Source organism: Amphibalanus amphitrite, unplaced genomic scaffold (genome assembly GCF_019059575.1).
Source record: "Amphibalanus amphitrite isolate SeventyFive unplaced genomic scaffold, NRLGWU_Aamphi_draft 000201F_arrow, whole genome shotgun sequence".
In the NCBI taxonomy this organism is placed as follows: domain Eukaryota; kingdom Metazoa; phylum Arthropoda; class Thecostraca; order Balanomorpha; family Balanidae; genus Amphibalanus; species Amphibalanus amphitrite.
This window is the reverse complement of record NW_024881696.1, coordinates 712052-732989: the sequence shown is the minus strand read 5'-3', so window position 1 is coordinate 732989 and position 20938 is coordinate 712052. Positions and strand designations below refer to the sequence as shown.

Here is a 20938-nt window from a genome sequence, read left to right as displayed (position 1 = left end):
GATTAGCGCATTAATGATCGCTGCCGATCGTTTGGGCGCAAACCAATGGCATTGTCGTGTTCCGGGAATGTTTACTGTCATGTTCAAATCTTGTAGTGACTAAAGGAGAGTTTTGGAATGATGAGCCATTGTCGATGGCTTACGAGCTTGACACAAGTGTGTCAGAGATTTCCGAGATTATTGGTCAGAGTTTGGCGTATCAACGTGAGCATTCATTTCAAGATAATGTTTGGGCAGGCTGAGCCCAGTTCCGGCTAGGGGCCTCGTGTACATCATTCTTGAGCTTATTTCTGCAGGCTAGAATTGGAAATATTCCTGTGAACTGAATAAGATTGAGGATGTGATTCATCAGAACAGATTCAAGAGAGCCGGGGGGCAGTTAATTATTTCAAACAATTTTTCTTCATCATTTTCAACTTTTTTTGTTTCTTGTCATCTGATCCTCAATGCTTTTAATTCTTTTTCTTTTGTACTTCTGATGGTTGAAAGCTTTTTATTTTCCTTGCATGGGATGGGCACCGGAATAGCTATATATCTCATATATTTCGAAGGACTACACAGAAATAGCAAAAGCAAATAAGGCATACATTTGATGGCAGTTTGTAAGTATCGCAGGCTTATCACTTACCTGAAATTCCGATTGTTAAAGGGATTTCAAACATTTTTGTGTCAGTTGGTCATAGCTTCATGTCAAAACTAACGCCATCATTTCCCGATCTTCATTTTTACTTCTTCGAAACATTAGCTCGAAACAATTTTAGATTTGTTTATCGAAACACCAAAGCGTCGAAAATGGTGTCACTACAGTGGTTTGCCTGCTTCAAGCAAATATTTACGAGCAAAAATATGACAGCTATCTAGATTAATCCTTTGTGAACACGCCTATTGTTAATGGAGAATCCAAAGAACACGAGCTACTGAGAACCGGTAACCTTTCCTTCATTGTGCCTACCTGGTTTCTCCGGTTGAATGGGGGCTTCATTGATTCTTCTGACAGCTTTGGGCCTCGGAGACAGAGTAAGGTGCCCTTGTCCCATCGTAGAGCACGAATAGAGGACGCCCGAGTCGTGTGATTTTGGGTGTCCGTGGGTGCTGGTTTCAGGGTCGACGAGTCAAAGAACAGGCCACGAAATCTATGTATTAGGCATCATGGAACATATATCTCGAATTTCTTCGATCCACGAGCAACAAAGGTTACTATTCAATCTGTGCACAGTGTATCCTTGGCCAAGTGCAAATTTCACGGCACAACTGTTATTTGGGTTTTAGCACAACGTTCGAGACATAACAGTTGATGTCTTCTCCTGTCATTTTCATCCCTGTAGACTTTTGTGGTCTGTTTCATGTGGAAACCCTTTTGCCGTAACTTCAATACAGGCACATTACACATAGAAAACAACTTTGAAAAGATTTTCGTTATAAATTTGGTGAAACAGAGAAGCGCCGCAGGCTCGTAACTTGTTTCCATGGAGACCATTTGATAATTCCCTCCCACACATTCGTCCTGTTGTCAACAGAGGCCAGCCACCCACGCGGATCCGTTTTTGGAAGTCTCTACATAGATAAGATGGATTGATACGATCCCCAGGCGCCGTGCGGCATTACAATGCAGTTTGCATATCAGAGATCCGAAATGTCGTCATACCGGTGTATTTCATGCCCAAATCTGTTCAGCGCCAGCTGCTTAAGCTGTCAGGAGATTCTCCTTTTTGGTTCAGAAGCTCATATTTCCACATCATCTCTAATCTCGCCAAAAGAGTACAGGCTTTTGGTGGTGCGACTGCTAATTGAGTTAGCTGGAAGAGCGTTTGTCGTGTTTTTTTTTTCTTGTGGTAGGTTAAAAAGCGCTCTAGGTTCAGAAGTTTATTGATGCAGTTGGCAGTTCAGGATTGCGATGAAATGGCATTTCGGCTTCGTTAATGCCAGTAAAGATTATCCCTGATCCCTGGGATAAGATGACTCAGGGGTCCCTTGGACATAATGGCTCGGAAAATCACCATGAAAGGTCACTTTTTTCCAAATGGGAAGTTCAACTTTTGGATTATTCCGCTTTTGAAACATCGTGTAGGCTTGGATCGCCTGAGAAAATATTTACAAGAGCAAATGAAAAAGGAACGAACTTCGCTCAAGCTTATTCCTCTCTTGACTCTATCCATTTATTTAATGGTCTTAACTAACTGCTTGGTACTCGCTAATTTCATGCGATAATTCCATTGCATCTATAGTATAAACATGCAAAAGTCGGAACTTCTTGCGTAAAATATCCTCAAAAGATGAGAGCCTCCTTTTCTAACATGCCAACTGAAATCTATGAAGCTGCACTTGATTAAGGTATTCACCTATTGCCCAACACTCCTGTTGGACTACGCTCTTCCAAGCAGCCGTTGACGATGAAGAGCCACGGGGCTTCTGACGCACTTCTCCGCCACAGGCGGCGTTTCCGCAGGTGCCTCTGACGTCACAGTACCAAAGGCGCACAGTTCCCGATGCACCTCCCCTAAAGACTCATGTTTACAGGTTGAGACAGCTGGTGGTCCCCGCAGAAATCGACGCTATAAACCGCGTCATTGGCGGTTACGCCGATGTATACGGGGATGATCGTATTTTAGCTCGCGTACATACAAGCCAATCAGGGGGAGGGACACCCCCAATGCTCTCATCGTCCATAGAAAAACCAATAGTCTCTTTCGCCATTTCGTTTATCGGCCGGTCAAGCTGCTCATCGCGTTTGTGTGGAAGACTTGGTCAAAGACATGCAATCGGACTGCACAGCGGGCACCGTTGTCCGTTCGCCGAGACCCGATAGCCGCTGTCGCTGCCGCGCGGTGTCATGATGTCACCTGGTGTCTCTGCGGCGGGCCGTGACGTCACCAGGCCTCTGGATAAATCTGCTGTCGGCTCCGTCGAAGCTGGCCACATTGTGACGTCACGCTGGCACACCGCCCAGGCGTCGCTCAGCGGTGTCGCCGGAGGCGGTGGAACGATGAACTGAGAGGAGGGACTGCGCTGCCGGCTCTCCACCGCCGCGATTGGGGTTACTGCGACGCTGCCGCTGGTGTCGGGGATGTGCAGAGTGGATAGACTTGCACGATAGGGTGCTTGGTGTTCATGGCCATCCTCAGTGTTGACCCGAAGAAGATCCGCGTGGGTCTGTATGTATGTATGTATGTGTCCGCGTGCAGCTATAGCGGGCGGTACACATGTATTGTGTGCGTCTAGGAGCAGCTCTGGCTGGCGTCAGCCATGTGTCTGTGTTTAGGAGCAGCTTCAGTTGACTGGTGGGCAGTTTCGGTCAACTGGTGAGTAGAGCAGCATCGGCCAAAGAACAGCTCTGCCTGGTGTAGCTGAACAGCTCCAATCAACAGATAACCACCTCCAGCGGTCAGGGATAAGCGGCTCCCCGGCAGCCGGCAGTGGTGTCGGTCCCACCAGGTGCCGTCCCGGTGTCCCTCGTATTGACAACTCCGTGTGATTGTCACTCCAAGCCGCCGGGATTAGCGGCCAAGTCTGAGTGATGATCGGAGCCCTGTTGCTTTGACAGATCCACCGTCTCGCGCGGATAAGCGCCAGAGCGGCTCGATTGGAGCGGTTTGCGCCACTGCAGCTCAAGGCTTCATGGGCGTTTTTAAACGGGAGATGCTCCCAAATCGAAGTGGTCTACTTGTTCGGCATCTTCCTTGTCAAAATCTTCGGATGGGATCGAGTGTTGACATGTGCACCGTCCATTCAGCGGGGACGTAAGCCGTGTAGTCTTCAGCGGCGAGCACCGGCCAGGCGCCACGGAACACCGCCAGGAACATGAAATATTACCAAAAAACGTGTTTCTATCTCAAGTGCAGCACATTGCCTCGTTTGAGAGATGACTCTGCAAACGCTAAGTCATGGGAGGCCGGTATTGGCTGGTTACTGCTGAAGTATCGAGAGCTCTTTTTCTGAACTATGCTGTTCAGGACGATAAGCCTTTTCGCGGATGTGGCTAAAAGCATGCTGTTACAGAACACCTACAGCTTTAGTGAAATATTGTATGTAGTATTTTTGTGTCACAAAACATCTGCGGAACAATTTGAGAAAGTCAACTGAACAGAAGATCACTGACCCAACGCTTTGCTAGCATAACTGCTTGTCAAAACGTTGCTCGGCATACCCCAACGGGGCGCGGGTTAACGACCTAATAATCTAAAACTGAGTGAAGTCTGTTTTTGTAATAAAAAATTTAGATAGTCATTCGTGCGATACAAGATATTTTTGAGCGCACAAGATCGACTGAAATGACGGAAAAGCATTATAACAGGCAGCATTATTCATGGCTCATGCTACAGTTGATATCACTCAGTTGATGTTATTATTCCAAGGTCTGCCGCAGTCCGCAAGGTGTGCTCTTAGGATTCTTTTCGCTGTCCGTCCAAACGCATTTACATGCGTCTTTATGCATGTTCCAGAACGTCCTAAATACGGCATCCCTCTCGCTTACAAGTCACGCTCGTGTCTGCCCTGAACCTAAAGGGCGGCAGTTTTGGCCGCTCGCCTGCCGATGGACCAAAGCTGCTCTTGCCCACAGAAGCGTCGCCCACTGCACGTGAGCCGGCAGGGGCTGCCCTTTGGCGCCCACAGAGCCGGCCTTGGAGGACCGGTGTGACTGAGTGGGATGGCGACTCTGTCCGTCGGCGACACCGTGCTCGTCGGGAGACCCTCCGAGACGCTCTCCCCGGGGCGAGGGGTGGGCTCAGCCGTGACTGGCATACCGTCTACCGGCGCTCGGCGCCCCCGGCAGCAGAAGGAGGCGGCACCCGGGCCGGAAACGGAGCGGCTCCGCTCCGCGCTGATACAGCTCCCAGCGGACCGGCTGTACGCCTGAACCACATCTGGGATAATTCTGCAGGATGTCAGCTGTGTAACCAGTGCGAGATATGGACGCGAATCGCACTAACGGAAACGCGAAGCCGATTACGTGCCGAGACACCTGTTCAGAGGTATCAAAGAGATGCTGTTTCTGGGAGGATTTTTGGAACGGGGAACGGCAGGTAAAACACCGCGATTAGGTTAATGTTATGTTTCGTGTGCTTGATGTGCTTACAAGCTTCCCACCGCGCTAAACTGCTTCTACTTCGTCCAGTTCATTGTGTTATCGTTGCAGCTGTTGACAATTGAGTGCCGAAGTCTAGGCATATGTCTCAGACTTCGTTCAGCTGCTCTGTTTTTAGGGAAATTGTTCTTGGGCGTTGAAATACCAGTTCTCATCGGATTGTTGCATCTTGCATAAATGAATATCGTTCCATCTGTGATTGAGGTATTCGCATGAGTTGTGCGTCACTGCTCATATTCGGTGGATGATACCCTATGATCCACTTACGCCATACATTGATTGGACAAGTCTGTCTAAGATATCTGCAGTGGGCGCCGGGAGACGAGGGCTGTGCTTGAGTCTGGAGAGCAGCGCGTGCTGGTCCCTCCAGACAGACTAAGTCCACCGCCCTTCGGCCACCAAATTCGGCACCTGCCGGGGCGCAGGAATTCAGTTTCTCAGCTACGTGCCATGTCAAGTGCCTCACTGACGCAAGGCTGAACTGCAATGGGTGCACTGGGTGGAGGGCTCTGCTGTCAGCGCCACCCTTTAAGAGCACGCTCAACACAATTTGAAAGGGCGATGGCACTTGGGGATAAAGAAGTTAAGTCAAAGACGGAGATATAATTTGCGTCATTGCATACGAATATACCTTATTTGCACATGTGTCTGAACAGTTTGAGCACGCAGTACAAGATTATCACGTCCTGTCACGGATACAACATCTGATACGAGTCATGTGGGCTGTTGCTCAGAAATGTGTTGTTTGTCGCATCGTGGTACATCATGGTGTGATCGAACTACTTTATTGATAGAATTCCGTTTCCGCTATAAGCTTGGCCGAGGTTCAGCTTATTTATAGGGTAGAAAAATAGAAGGTACGAAACATGCTGACAAAAACTGGATCATTACGCCAAGTAATCGACCAGATATCGTTCGTCATTAAGAACTGATGAGTTGGATCATTATCTTCATCTGCAGTTGCAGCAATACGCCTATGAAGCTTTTATTTTCACACCGTGAAAAATGAGCACTGTGCAGGCATGGTAATTAACTAACAACAAAAAGAATAACTTTTGTGTTGCAGTGCTTTATTTATACGCACTTACATCATACTCATTTGGTAAACAGTCTAAGAAGGAGGATGTTTTCACAAGAAACACGTCAAACAAAACAAACTAAAACTAATTATTCCCTTATTCAGACCGGCCTCAACATTATTACAATAAGTGCTAACCTCAAAGCAAACAAGACGCCCACACCACTCCCGCCTTCCCTCCACTTCACAATGTGCTCTAAACCCTCGTCTTTAGCGCTCTGGCGCTGCTCTGGCATCCTTCCGATCACCGCGTGCCTCACGAGTGCACCACCCTTACCCAGCAGCAGTCTGGGGCCACAGGAATTCATAGTCAATAGGCACCGGTGGACTTACCCTACCGTAGGGCAGTGCACTCGCGGCATGTAGAGGTGGATCTCAATGAAACTGAGGCGCGGCACATAACGTTACAAAGCTGGACGACCGGTCCCCTGTCGTGATCCCAGGAATACGCGATTAGGCGCATCGATATCACAACGTTGTCCGGAAATCATGTGGATTATTATTGGTATCGAGATAAGAGGGGAGTGGCAGCTGTATAATGTAGTGGCAAATATGGTCATTATCAGCTGATTAAATGCAGCAATGCTGATTGCTTAATGCGCAAACCGGTCCCTTTCTAGACTTCGTCTTACGTTTTCTTTTGACGTCATATGTTTCAATGTTTTATTCAGCCACTCGCCTCCCTTCAGTTGACTCTTATATAACTGAACTTTGACTCGAGTCGTGGAATCCCCATGTGCGCGCCTCGGCCTGGTTCGGGATGCTGAGTCGCACTGATGGGGCAAAACTCAGTCTCAAATGCGTGAAGTGACTGGCCGTTTTCGTTCTCACCAAAACACGCAGTTCATCCAGCCGCGTAAGGATTTGAATGAGAACCAAGTGGTAACAGTGACGTTGAACAATCGATTATATCACTCGTTCCCGGGTGGTGCAAAGTCCACATCGCCAGGTAACTTTCGGTGGACTTTGACCCCGCGGCTGCCTCCCAAGGTGTTTGGAGGGTGACTAACGAGCTTGTGGTGGAGTATGACGTCAACGCGCACTGCACGGTGCTTTGGGGTGGAATACCGGGCGTCTAGACTCTGCATGCTGCGCGCTCAGCGCTGGGGCCGTGATCGAACTGTATCGATCCGCAGCCCGATACTTTCCTCAAAACTGCTCCCAACGCTCCACCGACCGAGTTCTGAGAAGACACGGTTGGGCCTACCCGCTTGTTTGCAGGTGCTGCTCTAGATACTTTCAACGTTGATGAAAATACAAAAATGGCATTTTCTGTTCTATAAAGCGTCATCGCCTATCGATGGACAGCTGTCAAAGCCGATAGACTGGTGAGAGTTTGCAACTTTTCCCTTTATAGACTTCGTATCCTACCGGAGACAACGGATGATTCAGTCGTGGTAATGCCAATGTAGTGGATGATATTTTTGGTGTACGGCTATTCTCAGCGCTTTTTCGCGTCGGATTGACACTTCCAGTCAAACAGTGTTCCAAATCGATGCCACCGCGGCTGATGCGTTTTCCGGCCGTCGTGGCTGAACTCCGGTCGCTGGCTAACTTGATCGAGAAGTTTGTGGACACGCTGCCGACAAAACGGTAAACTATTTCAGGACCGTTCCCTCAGATATGATAGTCCCGCTACTCTGTGTAGACTACTGGTGTTCAGTCATCATTCGAACATTTTCCTGTGCCATCAAATGCTTCTCTATATGTTCTTAAAATTTAAGGTCGGCGCCGTAAATCCGAGCTATGTCTCGGATTATCCCTTTGCATGCATATTGTTTGCAAAAAGCTGTTGCTACTGTCCCAATAAAATGACGTTCAAACCATCACTTTCCATGTGTGATTCTGTAAAAATGTATCGTCGCTTCGTCCTCAAATGTCAGGTTTTTCAAAGCATTTGGCCTTTTAGTAATACCGAAAAATGTCACTGGAAGGCACCCGTGCTCGGAGGTAGGAAAACCCATAACGGTGGCCAAAATGCTGGCGTCTTCCTGGGCTGCATTCGATAAATATTCAGCAAAGTGGTACCGCTTTGCTTTGAAATGCAGCCTATTGGACGTATGAAATGTTTTTGTTTTGTGTGATTGTGTAAGCGTGTCTAGTGCCGTTTAAAACGGCATTTCTTCTTTTGGATGAAGGATGTTCACACGGTATTTTGTTAGATCAATGCGAGGCTTTTGCATCGTTCACAGGACACACATGCTGGGATTGAATATAAGTACGAGTTACTGCAGCTCATTCACCGTTACAAAAAAAAAATGGCATGCCACACAATGTCAAATGCACTTTCATGCTTATAGAGCGCAAATACATATTTTTACGCGGATTTCTCAATTTTGTGGTTCATTAATGATCACATCAAAACCAATACGTTCGAAGATTTTTGGCTCCGCTAGGCTTTTTATGTGAAATTCAGACGTAAAAGAGAAATTTAAGCGTGAACCAACTGTTTTTATGCGCCCAACTTAACAAAAAAAGGATTGTCGCGTATCGTTACATCGCAAACTCACCCGTTAGTTTCCAAGTGTCTCCCTTTCACGCGGAAAACCATGTAAGCACACCGTTAGAAGTCCGGCGTTGTAAATCCACGCGTTAGCGAACAGCTGGACATCCGCACTTCTTCCTTTCAGGGATTCAGGTGCTGACGTTCACAGAAGCGCTCACGGCGAGCTGTGTGTTTTCAGTGTGTGTTTGACACCTTTCCGCGCCGGTAAACGGGTGCGGGCTCCGTTAGAGAGCACCGGCTCACCTGTGGAGGATGATCCGCCGGTGACCCGCCAGCTTCCTTACCGGGTCCCGGCCGGCTGGCGGCGGCTTTGAGCTCGACATCCGGCGGCCACTATCTGCCGCCAGGGGTTCCTTTGACGTCCGACCTGAACCGCTTAGCAAACCCACGATTAGGTGATAAACAGGCAACAGGAAGGAAAGATTATCCCAGTGCAGGCAAAGGTGCGAGCTTTCCCACTTTGCGGCGTGAGCCTAGCATCTGTAATAGGTTTGAACATGGTTGAAAAGTTTTTACGCGCAACTCTATCAAGCAATTTTTTACCTGTCAGGCCATAGCGGTAATACACATTTCGCGAGAACAAATATCATGCGGCAAAACGACCATATTCATAACACCCGACAATAAGGTATTTTAGCGGCATTTTAAGACATTTTCGATCCGATCGAAGGGTATGCTGACGTCAATAAGTAATATCAAATGACAACTTTATACTGTATCAATCAATGCTCAAGTTTGGAACCTCGCGATTCTTCCTGTTCGCGCAGTTCTAAATTTTCCATTTTTCGTTGCATTCTTTGGATCCTGTTATTGTGTTCGAGGTTTGTACTTCCAGTTATAGTTTCGTGCAACTGAGCCTTGTCTCTGAGAACGTGAGCTTTCATCCGCTCGGTGTGCTTAGCTCTCCAAACCTCTTGTTCCATTGACAGCAATAAACCGAGACCATTCATCTTCTTCTGGTGTTTGTACTGTGTTCTTATGACAAGAATGAGCTGTTTACAGGGGTTGATGATCATGTACCGTTTCTTTTCGTGCTGTTCATTGCATAGGATCCAATATATTTTCAATGGGGACTAAAATTGAAATTCGTTTGTGTGCAGTAAATCTAACGACTCACTGATTTTCCGAACCGGAAAGATGTATGTCGAAAGCAGCTGGTTTCTATGTTAGCCTGGTTAGCCTCTTGTCAAACTGCTAGTGAACACTGACCGCCCACACGCATGGCCGTTCAATCCCATTCTACGCCCGAAAGAACAGCGCATGACGGACGCATTACGACCTCAGAGAACTGTAAATTGGTGAAGATGTGGCCAGTGGAAAACCCGGTCCAGCAGCCCGGTCAACAGGGATTCTGTATGCCGTGGTCAGGACTGAGGTCAGATGGAAGAAGCGAACATCGGAAATTGAACAGTCAATTATTTGTTTAGTCAATTATTTTCTGGTGTCGTGATGGTAATTCATGTGTTAAAATGTGTCTCATAAATGAAAGGAATATGACATGATGTCAAATTACTGAACGAAAAGGAGATAACCGTAAACGCGCTGTTTAATATTTCGCAATTTCCGTTCCGTATCCCGAGCTCCTACATCTGTGCGCTCTATCCATATAGTTTCAGCAGATCTCTTGCTCTCCGTCGTGTTCCGCGGCATTCTTTCTGTCGTCATGGGCCCATGAGGCGTGTAGAAGGCTGCCCACCGGGTGTTCTTCATGTCGTTATGCGGACCAGCCGGCGGGATTCCGCGACAAATATGGGGCAGGCCGGCGTGGTGGCATTTCCGCGGAGTCATGCATTCACTATTCCAAAATAACTGTGAAAGCTGGACAAAGTGTGTGGCGGCCGGACGGCCGTGGGACAGAGATTCCAGCTAACTTTGAGGTACGGGCTACACGTGGGACTGTATGCCATGGCTAATAACTTGCATCACTGTAACGGGGCAATTGTGTAATGAAGACACCTCAGAAAAATGGCGGAGGCCTTTCGTTGCGAGCACCTGGCACAACAACAAGGGCTGAACTGATTGGGAGCGCTCAGTTCATCGGAAAAGTGGCATTATCGCCGCTGCTGGATGATAGGAATGCTGTTTTGGGTGTAACTACAGCAGAAGTACGTGACTACCCGGCGATGTCCTTGCCAAAATGTGGCCTGGCCAGTTCCCAGCGCGAAAGAATGTCGAATTGGCTTCCCAGAATGTCCTTGAATGTTGTGTTCTGCTATCCATATTCACGATTCTGACCTATATGGCCGTTGTCCGGTTCAAAGCAACGAGCGCTGTCCTGAGTGGTCTGGTCACAGTTTCTATGTTTTCAAATATAATAACTAAGCACGAGAATGAAATTAAGCCCGTTTCACGCAGCATGAACGTGATTGTACCGACAAAGAACGAAGATGAAAGTACAACAGGAACCGAATATCAAGCAGGCGCAGGTATTCTATTGGACATGTCAGACAAAAGAGGAAGGAGGATACTGTCAGGTTGAAACTTCGTGGGTGGTATTTTGTGATGCCGTGTTCCAAGCCATTTTTATACATTCGCTGGAGAATGTAAGGATTTGGAGAGCAAATCATGAAGGTCTACTTTGTCTTGAGATCAGGCACGCGCTCCTCACGATCGACTTATGAAGTGTGTACATTTGAATATCTTAAGCTCAGGCACGTGCTCCCCATGATCAACTTATAAAGTGTACTTATTTGAATACCACAAATGACAGAATACTTCTCCAAAGTTTCTATCAGAGATGAATGGTGCACGCATCATTTTGCCTTTTTTATGTACCGCTACTTCAGCAATCAGCGTTGTCTCAGATTATATTGGTAAATTATATTATAGGCAATCCTGTGAAAATTTGGTAAGTTGCTGCAACAGCAATCCCATCATTCACGACCATTTCTCACAAATTTATCATGTTCCCTGCCATTTCTATCTAAATCACATGATTGGTCGAATACCAATCATTCATTTCATCACATCTAATGCCACCATATAGATCATCCACCGGCGAACCCCCACGCAGCCCCGCACATGTAGTGGCTAACGATGTTCAGCTTCATCATCAGACCTTCTTCGGGCACCCCACAATCAGTCAGCCAAAGCCGCTCCTTCAACGAAAACCGAGTCCCGCGAATTGAGCGTGTCCCTGGCCCGCCGCCTTTCGCCTATTTACATCTGAGCCCTGCTGCGTCCCTGTTCTTGCGGCCGGAAACTGCCCCACCTACACACTCCTCATGTATAGTCCTTATCCTATGAATGGGACTGTTATAGACATGACCGATGAGATGAAACGGCACGGGACAGATGGCAACAACAGAACTATAAAAGCATAAAACGGAGCCAAACGGAACTGACGGAACGGATAAAATAGGCGCAATGAACGAAACGGTACAGGTCACAGGCTGACCTCCAGAATGAGGTCAGTGCCACGTGTGCCCCGTTGACCTGCCGATGGGTCCTTCACAGCTCAGGAAGGACCAGGTGTGGGAGTCGGATCACTAAAAAGAACGGAGCAGTGTCTAGACGGCCGGGGAGTGGGCCATTCTGTCGCGAGGATTAAGTCGCTCGGACGCTTTGTCCCCCGCAGACTGATGGTTTCACGCCCTCGGATGTCGCCCTGAACAGACAGACAGACAGACAGACAGACAGATGGACAGACGAACGGACAGAGTGCCGGCCCGGAGTCGAATTACCGCACTGAGCGCAGACTGAGGTAGAGCGGTGAGGAGGGGATGCGTGGACACGTGCCGTTAGCGGTATAGGGCTGGTGGAGCAGGAGGGTAAAAAAGTGAAAAAGTGGCGATGGTCAGAGGTTTACACTGAGACGAATGGATGCTAAAAGGATTGGGCTAATAAACGATAAAATCTCAGCAAACTGGGGGAACTTTAATTTTCGAACCAAATGGATTAGTAATGCCAATTTAAGACTTTGCATGGCTTATGCAATTTGCATTTGCGATGTTTGACATGATGAGGTCGCCTGACGCCTTTTGAAAGTATTTTTGCGTAAAATGGTGTACTTGCGAAATTGCATATAATATTTTCGTTCACAATCGTGTATGTTACTTATATATTTTCGACTAAAACATGTTTGTTACGTGTTCTCATCAGAAATAACTTGACATAATGGCTAATGCCAACACGAAAAGCACTTAAAGCAACACTGGTTCCTGGTGCAAGTGTTTCGGCATTCCTTAGCTCACGAAACCGGTTGATCCGGTCAGTCATCCGTCTAAACTGGAGCGACATGTGCGTGCTTTCTGTCAGATCAGGACCACCGAGCCGACTGACAGCAGTGGGCGTAGCATGAGCGCTGATCTGCCCAACAACAGCGCGCGGAACTGGCCGAGTCAACTGGCCGGTCAATCAGGGTCGGTGGCGGCCCGGGTCGGCTTGGCACGAGGCCGACCTGAGCTGAGTGGCGCACCGCTCACCGACACCGAGCAGCCTCAGTCGGCTCTGCAGTCCAGCTATCCGTCTTAGAGGTGTTAGTAACTGGGAGCGAACACGATGTGAGGATAAGGCAGGGATATGTTCAACACCCATAGCAGGATCTCAACTGGAACTGAGTGGCAGGCCACATGGGCTGAGGGTATTCGAGCAGAGTCAAAGTATTGTCGGTATACGTCACTCCATAGAGCGGTGACTTTAAAGAGATCACCTGCGCGTTAAGCAGATGACATTCAAAAACTACCTTGGCATGGTCAAGAAAAAAGGCTAAGAATACTCTATCTGCAAAGCGCAAGGCTGGATTTAGATGCCGGTGGCAAGCTCAGTGAGATTTTAGCGTCAGGTTTTGTTCATTCAGCGAAACGCTTCAAAACCTCTCGGTTACTTCAAAGAGTTTCCGCTGAGTGGTTTGTAAAGCATTGCATGCAAACGCGTCATAACCTGGTGCAAGCCGCTGCCGAACAGATTTAAACGCTATGTTGCAGCTCTAAAAGAGATGAGCGGCAGATAACGTTGTTGTGATATTCTCTAGGTGCTGTAACATTCGCCCTGCCACCAATGGAAGGTGGCTGCCACGATACCGCGCGGAAAGTTATCAGGAGCTTTCACTAGCGATTGAATATCGTCATGACGGGCTGCTCAATATTCATGCATTCGTATTGCTTAAGGCCTGGCTACACTATGCGTTTTCTGCGTGCGTTTTTGCAGGTTTGCGTGTTTTGCGTAATATCGTTCTAGGAAAAAAGTTATAAACAATATAATTTTTACCTTGGTTATATACAAAAGCTAATATAACTCTTATGTAACTAAAAAATAAGGTGAAAACATCACAAAAACGTAATATCGTTCTTTTTTCTAGAACGATATCACGCAAAACACGCAAACACGCAAAAAACGCACGAAGAAAACGCATAGTGTAGCCAGGCCTTAACACTTGTTGGAGAATAAAGCAATACTGTGGTTTGTGACCTTGTTGGTCCTTATAGTTCATGATTATTAGCATCTTCATCTTTCCTTATTCGTCTTAACTGACTGTTTCAAAATGGCAATTAATTAGGTGGGAGCATGAATACAAAAACCTTATAGCAAAAAAAAAAAAAATATTAGGGAGTTTTTTTGGTAACATAAAAACTCAAGTTTAAGCTGCAACAAATTTACTACGTGCATGACTTATGTGGCCATTATAATGTATGCAAATTGCCTATTATTTGTAATAAAATGTCACACTTTTTCGTCTACTTCGAGCATCTCCAGGCTGTTCTTCACTGCACATGAAGAATAAGGGTTTGTCCCGGATCTGCTAGACGGATATCGATGCCTTTGAAGAGGTGTGTTCACACGCGGAAGTCTTATTAGAGTACATGACTCATTATTTGTCGAGTGGGTGCCGAGACTTGCGGAAGGGCGCGTCTGGACTAAATCCTGGCCGTACCATGCGGTGTCTCGGTCTGGTAACAGGTGAAAACGGACTACCGGATGGGAAAACAAGCTCATAAGCACGTGTGAGGCGCTTCCTTAACGCATGAATCAATCCGGATAGTTGGATCCAAATAACAAAAACAGTAATACATAAGACATCCGCGGGGTTTTATTCGGCTGATTTACCTGAAATGAATCAATTATTCCCACTTAAAGTAGCCAGTTGTGTGGTAGTCTAGACATGACTGCCACACACATAAGTGATGTAAAAATGCATTTTAATCTTGCGACAACTGTCTTCCTCCTGTATTGCGGTCAAGGTTAAGATGAATTAACCCGTGCCTGGAAGTCCGTCGAGAATATATGTTCACGCAGCATTATCTGTCTCCTTAATAGCGATGCTGCCTACTATCTGATGATATATGTGACAAACAGCTGACATGTGTGGCCATTTATACGGGGATTTCATGTTCTTTCCTTATTATAGCCAGACTCTGCTTAATTTTGGAACCTAGGGATGTGAGTTTTTTTTAATTGGAAACATTTAACTGTGGATTCAACACATGTTAAGATTCAATTGCTCCTTTATTTTTGCTGCTTTATTTATGTAACTATCTGTTTATTCTTTCTTGAATGCTGTGCAGCGTGCATGCTAGATGTCGCTCACATCTTAAAATTGTATTGGATGAAGGAACGAATGAAAGCCATAAAGATAATAGTTTTCATTAACAGCTATTGGATTTTTGGTAACTGAGAGACTAAATTACTGAATTGGATTTGCTGCTGTGTAAAAACCTTTTATACTCTATTGGCCATCAACGTCCGATTAGATGGACATTGACACTTTACGTTGGGCTCCTATTAAAAGGTTCCGGGTGTAGCCGACAACAATGCGCTTCTAAATCCACAGATAGGGCGTCTGATTAGTCGTTTCTGTCCCCTTCAGCCTCTCAAACCCGCTGCTCGGCCTGCATACAAATGAAATGTTCATGGAGCCAAGTGAGTCGCGCCGTTCGTTTCCCTCACCCAACAATCACCGCCGCCACCGCCGCCGCCACCGCCGCCGGACTCACTACTGTGCCGGTCCCGTATGGGCCGCCCCCTCCCCCTCCCCCTCCCCGGTGCCACGTCCCGCGGCGTGACACACCTGACTGACCCCTGGCCGGCGGAGTGCGGGACGGACGCGCGCGCCGCGGCGGCGGCGGCGGCGGCGGCGGCGGCGGCGGCGGCGGCGGCGGCGGCGGCGGGACCTTGGCGGCAGAGGTATAGGCGGCGGCCGCGCCGCCGGCCGGTCAGTCGCCGCTCGTTCGTCCCAGAGTACGGGCACGCTTAGCTCCGGCATCAGCGCGCTACAGGCAGCGACAGCAACGCCCGCTCGCAGTGTAACCGCGCCTGGCCGGAGACTTGACTTGCGCACAAGCCGCTAACACTAGCCTCGCGCCGAGGCCATCGTCGGCTGATTTAGCGAAGTGGCTCGACCGCCGGCGTTCGACGAGCTAGTCGTGCCGCGGAGGTCGACAGAGGAAGGTGAAGAGCAGTCCGGCGAGCGCGCCATGCTCCTACGCTGTCACCAGGATTCGGATCTATCACCATAAGGTAAGCATGGCTTCTGGCCGCGTGTTGCACGCCGCGCAGTGCAGTTAGTGCTCCTTTCACCGAGTCCCTGCCTGCCTCCGAGCCTCGGCACACCGTTGCCGCTTTCTCTGTGACAGACAGCCGCCGATCGGCGCCGGCTAATCCGACAGTACTCGTGTGACGCATCCCTGAGGGACGGGGACGGACGGGACGGGACGCGGCCGCGGCGCCGGTCCCACCGGACTACCTCGGCCGGTTTGACACGGATTTTGGCGGACGCCGGCTCTGGCCGCGGCCGGCTGGTGGTCGGCCGCAGCCAGAGAGCCGCTGCCCACCCCCGACCGGCTCCTTATCAATATGCAGGGAGCGGAACGGGCGATTGGGCCCGGCCGCCACCCTGGGCCCGTCAACAGGGGCGAGGGTGGCGGCCCGAACAACAGCTGCTCGGTCTTGGTACCGCAGGCGGAGGGATCCCGCGGGACGGACCGAGTGTCGGGCAGCTGTGGGACCACCGCGGCAGCTGGCGGGCGTCAGGTTACCGTATGCGTGTGGTTCAGAGGTTACCGTGCTAACTGTGCGGGTTTCGTCTGTGGCCGGCCCCCGGCCACGCGTGCAGCCACCGCCGCCACCAGTGGCTAACCCGGTTTCGCATGTTCTGCTTTTTGCAGTGCTTAGTGGGTTATCAGTGATCAGGCTCAGCGCTAGTGCACCCGACATACTTCGGTGCACAGTGGGGTCTTGAATGATTCTCCGGGACCATACCAATGTCTGAACCGATATCAGTGGTCGAGTATTTATGGTCTGAGTGATTTACGACAATGCTCTGAGCCCGCCAGCGGTCGAACGGTCCGTGGAGTTCCCATTGTGGGAAAATCTCGAGAAGGGTTCTCAAAGTGAGAGCACCACGTGGCTCGATCACGTCATAGAAACCGCCACGTGCGGTGTCCCTGTGCAGCAAACCCCCTCAGATCCCACAGAGGATCACGGCAGGTTTCTATCGGCCGCGCCGGTGTTATCAGGGGAATGTGAGCCACTGTTCAGCTGTGATTTCCCGTGACAGTGATGAACGCCGCGCTGTAACGGCTGTGGGCGGATACCATCAGGGTCATAGATCAGAACGGCGTTATGGATCAGCTTCGCCACAGTTCCGAGTGCCCCGCCCATGGGCGCCGGCACTGCTGTTTTCTTCGGCAGTGCCGCCTTATACAGTGGTCGAGAAACTCGCCATCAACCGCCGTTTCTAGCGTGTCATTGATTATGGATTGGCAGTTCTCTCGAGAGGAAATTCCATCGGCTTTGGATGCGGTGGTCGATGGTATTCCGGGAATCGGAAGCATTCTAGCGAACGGCATTGAACTGAATGAGAAGTGCAGCCTGTCGCATTGCACTCATGGTTGCCGAACAGCCATCCATATGCCTCTGCCCGGCCTCGCCAGCAGCGCCGCCACAAATAGACCCTCAGTGAGTTAGATATACGATTGGCGGCATTCCCATTCCTGAACCTGAACCTGAGACTGGACCCGGCCCCGATACGTCCTCATGCAATAGCCATTCGACGTCTTTCATGTCTAGCAGAATCGTTTTGAAATAATGAGCCAAGTGGGATTGGTGTCGTGTGTCGAAAGCGGTAAATGGGGTGGTACGGCCGGCTCAGCAGTGTTAGTGCTTCGTTACAAAGTCCCGAATGACGTGATGCTAACCAACGTTTTCTCTCTTTGTTACAGATGCTGACTGTAGTTGACATCGGTGTGGTACGCGCCTGCGTCACAATCGTGATCGCATTCCTTCTAGTCATCATGTTCATCGTGGCCAGTGTGGCCAACTCACTCATAGTGCTGCTGTTCTTCAGAAGACGCGGCATGCGCACCCTCCCCAATAGGTGAGTTGAACGCCGCCGATACAGTAGAAAAGATTATCCGATCACTGGCTTTTCAGATGAGTATCCGTCTTGATTGATTATTAACGATGCTGCATTCCATAATGATTATCAATGCCATAACGGACAGGGGTTGACCGCATAATTCCGCTGAATTCCGACCAGCGGGATGACGAGCTTTGGTTACTGATTGAATGCCAACTCAACTGAATCTCATTCAGGATGTGGTTACCCATGACTCGGCTATTCAGTTCCGTGAACGTCACACTCATACTGACCTCTCTTCTCCTGTTCTTTCGCAGGTTTGTGCTGAACCTCTCGCTCATCAACCTGGTGTCTGCGTGCGGCTTGCTGCCGCTGCTGCTGACGGACATGCTGCTCGCCACGCCGTCTGAGCCGCTGTGCCACGCCGTGGACGCCGTGGCTACGTTCGTGGTGAGCACCTCTGTGCTGGCCATCCTGCTGGTGGCCGGCGACCGGTACGCGGCCGTCACAGACGCGCTGCGCTACCACACCATCGTCACCAAGCCGCGCAGCGTGGTGGCCATGCTGGCCTGCTGGGTGGTCGGTCTGCTGGTCACCGTGCCGGCGCCGTTCGTCTCGGCCGCCGACAAGCGCTGGGAGTCGTGCGCGCGGTACCAGAGTGCCAGCGTCCTGGCGCACTGGTATGCGCCGCTGCTCTCCATCGGCATGTTCCTGGTGCCGCTGGCAGCGCTCGTCTGGATGTACGTCCACATCTACCGGTGCGCGCACAAGAACAGCGAGCGTCAGCGCCGGCACAGCCTGGGCATCGGTCCCAGCGAGCTGACCGCGCCCATGATGGCCGCGAACCGTCCGTCGCGCACCCAGTCACTGCGTGTTCAAACGCTGCGCAGCTCCAGCAGCTTCATCGTCAGCAACCTCAAGCACAAAATCTCCAACGCGAGCCTCTTCATGTACCGCGAGGAGGGTCGCACCGCCAAGGTGTCATTCATCGTTATTGTGATGTTCTTCCTGTGCTGGATGCCGTTCTTCGTGGTGGAGATCTCTGCGGCCTTCAGCAACTTCTCGCCGTCGCTCGTGCACGCCGCTTCGCTCACAGTCATCTCCAACAGCGCCATCTCGCCCTTCATCTACAGCTTCCGCAGCCGGCGCACCCAGCGCGAGTTGAAGCGGCTCTTTGGCATGAAGGTGACGAACGCGACGCCGCGCGTGGCGCGCCCGCTGCGCCGCACCTTCACCAACCCGACCACGTTCCCGCTGATGGGCACCATCCACGCCAGCCCGCTGGAGGCCGGCTCATTCCCGTTCCCGCCGGCCAAGAGGGCGTCGTCCAGTTTTTTATTCACCCTGGCGCGCAAGTCGAGCTCGGTGCCGTCTGTGCAGGAGGCTCTGCTGCAGCCGGCCGCGGCGCGCCGCCAGCTCTTCACGTTCCCAGAGGCGGAGCGAGCCGTCGAGGTGACAGCCGCCTCGTGCGGCCTGCCGCGCGGCTCCATCTCCAGCGAGAGCTCCGACTCCAGCCAGCAGAGCTCGTGCACGGTCCAGACGGACGCCTCCGGCCGCTAGTCACCTCTAGCTGTGCCGGCAGGCAGCCCGATCTCAGCGGCGGCACCGGAGCTGGGGCGGCGACCGACGACCGGCGGCTCGCGAGAGCCCCGGGCCCGGCTCCGTCGCCCACTGACCCGGCGCCGACCGTGCGTCGCTAGACGCTCGCCATGGCTGTGTTTTGTATACTCTGCGCTGGTCCGAGCGCCGCTGTGTTACCATGTTGTCAATGTCGCGTGAGAGCCGCCGCCCCGGCCGACGGGGAGGATCAGGGACACACAACTCAGCGCCAAGCAGGGTACTCTGTTCTCACTGCTCTACTCAAAGCTGCTTTTTAACATTTTTATTTGTTGTGTATTGCCGTTATAGCGGCTTTGTTGATGTTCGTTGTGTTTTCACCTCCTTAGACACATGTTCCTCGAGATCGAATAAACAACATCGTCTGATTTATACCCGTTTTGTGAGTCATGCACTTGGCGAAGGGAGAGACAGGTCGCTCGTCGCGACGGTCAAGTGAAAAGGAGGATGATCCGACCGCATCGCTTATCGTGTCTGGCCTCGGATTAGGAACAGTTTCCCGCGACTCAAGACGTTGACCAATTAGATAGGGCCGTGGTAGGCTCTCCATGACACAGCATGGAGCTGGGGACTGGGGAGGCTACACCATGTTACGAACTGTGCAGGGGCACTGGTAGCGGGTGGTTTGAGGGAGACGGCGCAGCTCCATGGCGGGAGCCGTTGCCAAAAAGCGCCCATCGCTCGAATACTGCGCAGAACACCGCGGTCTCTGAACTTCCTCATCAAAGTGGCCCGCGTCGCCCCGGGCGCAGGGAAGCGAAGCGGGCCATGAGTTACTGACTTGCATTAGCGTGCACTTAGCACTATCCCGCTGCACATTACAAACAATACCGACCACTTATAACGGTCAGACTCCACTTCAGATGTGGACGGAAGCCGGAGACTGATCCGTTACGAGATATTAACGCAACAACATCCTGGATTATGCCAGTAGTGATCTGTTTACATCGCTGCGTCCCGAACCAGTGCAGAGAGGCTTACATTCAGATCAAACAGAGGATTATGAGAGTTCACAGGTCTCTGAGCTTGCTCAGCTCCCTTAAAGAAATGGCTAAACGTCAGGTGCAAACTGGACGTAAGCTACAGCTCTTGTCTGATTTACATTCGTAACCGGTTAGCCCACGATCATCTCTGGAGTAGGCGTTCAGCCTACGTGCTATGATTTCACTGCGGCTATTTTTGACAGCAATAAACATTCGGTTATGTCAACCTTACAGTGCAAAGTAGGTACATCTGCAAGGAATATACCCTACACACATGACATGAAGAGTATGTTACACTGCCCAATCATTTGTTTGTGAGGGGCATTGGAAAAAGAGAGATTTGATTGAGCTTATTGAGGTTTACCGCTTACTTCGC

General features: G+C 50.3%; 1 protein-coding gene across 1 annotated transcript; it reads left to right on the top strand.

Moving 5' to 3' along the window:
* Positions 1-15756: 15756 nt before the first annotated feature.
* Positions 15757-19951, top strand: LOC122384893 (alpha-1A adrenergic receptor-like). The gene is made up of 3 exons (XM_043372705.1): positions 15757-16122; positions 17826-17980; positions 18280-19951. The coding sequence occupies exons 2-3, from the start codon at positions 17826-17828 to the stop codon at positions 19520-19522; spliced, it is 1398 nt and encodes a 465-aa protein (XP_043228640.1). The 5' UTR covers positions 15757-16122; the 3' UTR covers positions 19523-19951.
* The last annotated feature ends 987 nt before the right edge of the window (positions 19952-20938 follow it).